The 5,778-nt window shown below is 31.9% G+C and overlaps 1 protein-coding gene across 1 annotated transcript; it reads right to left on the bottom strand.

Annotated features, from left to right (window-relative positions):
* Positions 1-1,298: 1,298 nt before the first annotated feature.
* Positions 1,299-5,070, bottom strand: LOC135196523 (transcription factor Maf-like). Its single transcript, XM_064223374.1, has 5 exons — positions 4,934-5,070; positions 3,655-3,775; positions 3,033-3,095; positions 2,426-2,479; positions 1,299-1,637 (listed from the first exon to the last, which is right to left on the bottom strand). The coding sequence occupies exons 1-5, from the start codon at positions 4,946-4,948 to the stop codon at positions 1,624-1,626; spliced, it is 267 nt and encodes an 88-aa protein (XP_064079444.1). The 5' UTR covers positions 4,949-5,070; the 3' UTR covers positions 1,299-1,623.
* Between the last annotated feature and the right edge of the window lie 708 nt (positions 5,071-5,778).

Below are 5,778 nucleotides of genomic sequence, written 5' to 3'. Positions count from 1 at the left end.
AAAAAGGGTCTTTAAAAGCAGATAATGCAAGAAATGTTTTTAGAGGAAGATTACCGGGCTTTGATCATTATTTGCGAGTGATTTTCCCAAGATTCAGAGGCTCCCCTTACCTGATGTCATTTATCTATTTTTGACGTATTGGTATCCTAACACCGTATTACTATTGGTCATTGGGTAAGCAATAGAACTCCAAACCGAACAGTCGAGATACAAGTAAACAATGCGAAGTTATGCTGGTTACTAAGGCAGGTAAGTTCCTGTTCAACAGCTCTAAAATGCTGCATACTTACATATATATAATATATATATATATATTATTATATATATATAGTATATATAATTATATATATATGTAATATAATATTATATATATATATTATAGATATATATAATAATATACTATATATACATATATATATATATATATATATATATATATATATATACAGCCCATCAGAGGAGTTGTTCCAGAACCCACAACAAATATAACAAAAGCATGAACGCGCCTACGCCGAGTTGCGTTTATAAACAAAACGCGAAAGAACTCTGAGTGACGTCATCAGCTAATCTACCAATGAAAAAAAAAAAAAAAAAAAAAAAACAAAGATATCCGGACTGCGCTGATGTCACCTTCCACAATTAGTCGGCTTCGTGGTAGACTTTGTGACCCATTCTTACCACCACTTGGCTAGAATTCTAAGGTTTGTTGCAATTTTTCGAGTATTGGTTTGCCTTGTTACTGCTGTTATTCTTGTGAGAGGTAACGTGCTTGCATGCATTGCTGGTTCATTTATCAAAGTGAACGCACCTTCGGTGTTTGCAAGCCCTGTAGTGTTTCGTACCTGATGCTGCAAAGTTCTCTTACTTCCGTCTCATTTTCTCGTTTATCTTCCTTTTTATTTTCCCTTTCTACTTTTTCTTTCCCACTTCCACTTCTATCTTTCAATGTGACATAGAAAAAATTCATGCGAGTGACACTATCATTCTAATAGAATCCGGTTACTTTTGTATAACCAGCTTTGGCTAAAAATATGTTCCATAATATTTCTTAACTTAAGAATGATATAAATCATATAATTTTTTTTTCATTTTCTTTAAACTATATAGTTTTTTTCTTATTCATTAAATGAGAAAATTTCATAAGAAATGAGGTTTTCCCGAAAAAGTAAGTTGTGGGAATAGACGCGACGTATTTTTCCATTTTGTTTCTAATTCGTCTTAAATGAGACGAATTGACATTAAATATAGTAAAGTTCACTTGGCTAAACTCTGACAAGGAGGAGTAAATGGTAAAAGAATTATATCTTCAGTATTTATTTCCAATCTTAATCAAACGGTGATTTTATCAGAAAATTCAAACATTTAATTTTCAAAAGTTAATCAAATTTTAATGATGAACTCTTGTTATTTTTGTTTAGAGATTGATTGATTGATTAGTCTATTACAACTGGCGTCGCAACATCTAGGCTACTGACGCCGTGATAAATGTAATTAGAAAACTAAAAATAAATGAGTTTAAAAAGAAATCCTTATAAAAATGTCTAAAAATAAAATTTAGCAGAAACCATCAATCACGATGTCAGCAGTTGTTGATTTTGATGACTCTTGAAGGGACGTCAATAGTTACTTTCCATATCCTGAAAATACAGATATGAAGAGTTTAATGACAAAAAAAAGTATCGGAAATAATAACTTAGAAATAGAGAGAGAGAGACAGAGAGAGACAGAGAGAGAGAGAGAGAGAGAGAGAGAGAGAGAGAGAGAGAGAGAGAGAGAGAGAGAGATTGTTGTCACATTATCTTCACTTTTCGAAGCCATTTTAATCAAAAGGTGTGCGAGGAAGTAAAAAAAACAAATGCTCAAAGACAGAATTAATAATGCTCGGAAATTATGATGGATATAAATACAAAAACATACGCATTTGAATATATATATATATATATATATATATATATATATATATATATATATATATATATATATATATATATATATATATATATATATATATATATATTCACACATATTCAAATGCGTATGTTTTTGTATTTATATCCATCATAATTCCCGAGCACTATATATATATATATATATATATATATATATATATATATATATATATATATATTATGTATATATTACTAACAGAACCCCTTAAAACTGGATGGTATCTAGCGGAGTTATGAATTAAAAAAATATTACAAGCTTTCCTTGACGATGAGGAATGTCAGTCCAGAAAAGCTTGTAACTTTTTTTGAATAAATATCTCCACCAGATACCATCCAGTTTCAACGAGGTCCTGTTTAGTAAGTGTATTAATACACAGAACAATTGTGTAAGTAATAACGTTAATATATATATATATATATATATATATATATATATATATATATATATATATATATATATATATATATGCACTTACCTCCATGGTGGCTCCCTCCTCCAGCTACTATTCCAGCTCCAGCAACGGCTCCACCTACAAGAGGATAATTTCACTGTATATCTATTCTGCACAGATATTGAGGGAATTGCTTTAGGAATGTGTAATACTACAATACAAAATACTAGAAAAGCAAAAAAATTACACATGCATTATATACGTTCAGATATATATATATATATATATATATATATATATATATATATATATATATATATATGCATGTATGTACATACTTACATATATTCTTAGTGAGAAAGATATGAGGAAATTAATCGTCAATAAAGTTTCAAATAAAATCTTGGTAGTTGTCTTTTAATATATTTTTTTATTATATATTTTTCGATTCTGACATTATGATGACCTATATATATATATATCATTATAAAGTAAAATATATATATATTATAAAGTAAAATATATACTAGATATCATTATAAATAAAATAAAATAAAAGTAAAATAGTAAAACAAAAAAAATAAAAGACTAAATTACCAAAATTTCATTTGAAACTTTAGTGACGATTAATTCCTCATATCTTTCTGACTCAGAATCCTAATGTCCTACTAAAACCGAAGTCCTTTCTCACCTCTGTGTGGTCCTACGCCTCCTCCTCCCCCTCCAATCACGACCCCGGCGGCAATGCCTCCCCCTGGTGAGGATGAAGTAAGGTGGAGATAGGCAATTAGGCAATCGATGATTGCAAGGTTAAATAGGCTTCAAGATAAATGAAAAAAAATAAAAGTTAATGTGCCTATAAGCACAAAAGCATTGTCTAATTGAAACAAAGGGAATAAATAACTGAAAAGTGAAGGTTTACTTGTATATATATATATATATATATATATATATATATATATATAATATATATATATATATATATTCGTTCTACAGATAACAAAATATATCCTATTTTATTATTTCAAAATCTTCAATAAGACTGTACAAACCAACTTAATTTTGCTTGAAAAAAATAAATAAATACAGAAAAGCTGGGTAAATGTGTAAATAATGTGTATATATAAATATATATGTATACATATACATATATATGCATATATATGTATTATGTATGTATGTGTTATATCAAAGGTTTGGATAATAAGGAAAATATTCGTACGTATGTGTGTTGTGTGTGTTTACGTGTGTGAACATCAAACACGCGAAAAAATAATAACAATAAAAAAACCAGAATTAAAATTTACACCTACCGCTGCCTCCATGGCCATGGTGACGATGGTGTTGGTGATGGTGATGGGGAATTGGTTCAGCATTGACGATGGCCAAGGAAGCCACGAATGTCGTGAAGAAAAACACAGCTACGAAGAGACGCTTCGGAGAATCGGGAAATTGCAAGATATTAATGTGATGTTGCCATCAACAACTCAGAAACGATGTTTGTAACCTCAGTAAGAAGAGAAGTTCTGAGAATATTATTTTGGAAGATTGGAAAAGCCCTTATGACATTGCTGTAATATTACCATCACAACTCACGGTTGAATATGATACTGATATTACCATCGACAACGATGTTTGTAAATTCATTAAGATGAGAAGTTCTGAGAATATTAATTTGTAAGATTGGAAAAGCACATATGATACTGATATTACCTTCAGCAACTCACAGGGGATGTTTGTATCTACAGTAAGATGAGGAATTCTGAGAATATCATTTTGGGAGATTGGAGAAGCACCTATGATGTCTATGTAATGTTTCCATCAACAACTCACAGATGAGGTTTGTAACTTCAGTAAGATAAGAAATTCTGAGAATATCATTTTGGAAGATTGCAAAAGCACATGTGATATTGATATGATATTACCATCAGCAACTCACAGTTGATTTTTATAACTTCAGTAAGATGAGGAATTCTCAAAATACCTCTGATAGAGATTAAAAAAAAAAAAAAAAAAAAAGAGGACATGAGTTGCTCTTGAAAGTGAAGGTTAAAAATATTTTAGGCAGTTTTTGTGAATAGACCTTTTGAGGGAATATTAACAAAAACTGATACATGAATTCTAAAGACAAATTGGAGGCTAATTGGACTACTGAGTAAGTTGGTCCTGATTCTATAGACCAAAGAGGAAGAACTTTTTTTTAAAATCTTTCTTTGCAGTTTTTGACACTAAAATCGAAGTCAGATTTTGACCACGGTAGCGATTCGCAATCTGCAGGACTCCTAATAATATAACTTCTAAAAGGATTGTACTAGTTGCAGCTAATTCGATTATGCTGGAAATAACTTTCTTTTGGTCTCTTAGCCTCTTCGAGCTCCCATGCAATTCATTTAGACGTCGTCCGTTGAAATAGGAAATTAAAAACTCTACCAAGATCAAATGTAGGAATTAATGGTTACAATATCTAAACTGCACCCAATTCTAGCCTGTGATTAAAACTGAAAATCAGCTATATGTCTTTAAATCTAACACCACGATTCAGGCCATTTTGCATGTAGCTTTGAAATGAAAAGATAACCATAGCTTTCTTACCAGAGCAGCCTTCATCTTGTCGTCTGCACAGAGGAGAACTGATGTCTCCCAAGAGCCCGAACTCTCTTTTTATGCTAAGCTAGAGGGCCCCTCTTCGAGCCATCTCAAAACCGTTAACATTTCAGTTTGCCCTTCTCTCTATAACGACATCGCAGTACCTTGCCACATCATCCATTTGGTTTCGCCCAGATTTCTTTCCCTGACCAACAAACATTCGAAAGTTGAAGTTCTCGGAGGTGAGGTGGGTAGACAACGTCGGTTTTGCTAATTTGTTTACAGTCACTTAGAAGATGACGTCAGGTATCGGTCGATCATGGTCGGATCTAGGAAAATGTCCCGGGACGCTTTCCCGCCAATTTTCCTGCTTTTGTTTACATGTCAGTGACTACAGAACTCGCCTCGTTCGTCCGCTCTGAGTATGGCATCCGTTGAAAGCGCCTTGTACCTTAATCTGTTTACGTAACCTTCCTCTGGGCCCGTATTTTGCAAAATTCATAGTACCTAGGCTGATCCAAGTAACGAACTATGTACTTAGTGTTTAGTAGGCTATGTTGATAACATGTTGGAGAAGAGCTCTTAGGCTAGCACTCCACCCTCTGAACGGTTGTTGAAAACTGCAAAGTTAACAAGTTACCACTACCTATGTCCACTCAATTAAAGGGCACAAGTTGTAGTTGTACAGTACACACACACACACACACACACACACACACACACACACACACACATATATATATATATATATATATAATATATATTAATTATATGTATGTATGTGTGTATGTATGCATATACGTATATACATATGTATAATATATAAAAAGTCTCAAATTAATTCGATTCTC

The sequence above is a fragment of the Macrobrachium nipponense genome, chromosome 23 (assembly GCF_015104395.2).
Source record: "Macrobrachium nipponense isolate FS-2020 chromosome 23, ASM1510439v2, whole genome shotgun sequence".
Classification (NCBI taxonomy): domain Eukaryota; kingdom Metazoa; phylum Arthropoda; class Malacostraca; order Decapoda; family Palaemonidae; genus Macrobrachium; species Macrobrachium nipponense.
This window is presented reverse-complemented; position numbering and strand designations above follow the sequence as displayed.

Bases quoted from the DNA above. Each gene is read 5' to 3' on its own strand.
- LOC135196523 (XM_064223374.1), bottom strand. The intron at 3,096-3,654 runs GTAGGTGTAAAT...CATCCTCACCAG, and splicing joins CCATGGCCATGGAGGCAGCG to GGGGAGGCATTGCCGCCGGG. The intron at 2,480-3,032 runs GTGAGAAAGGAC...ATCCTCTTGTAG, and splicing joins AGGCGTAGGACCACACAGAG to GTGGAGCCGTTGCTGGAGCT.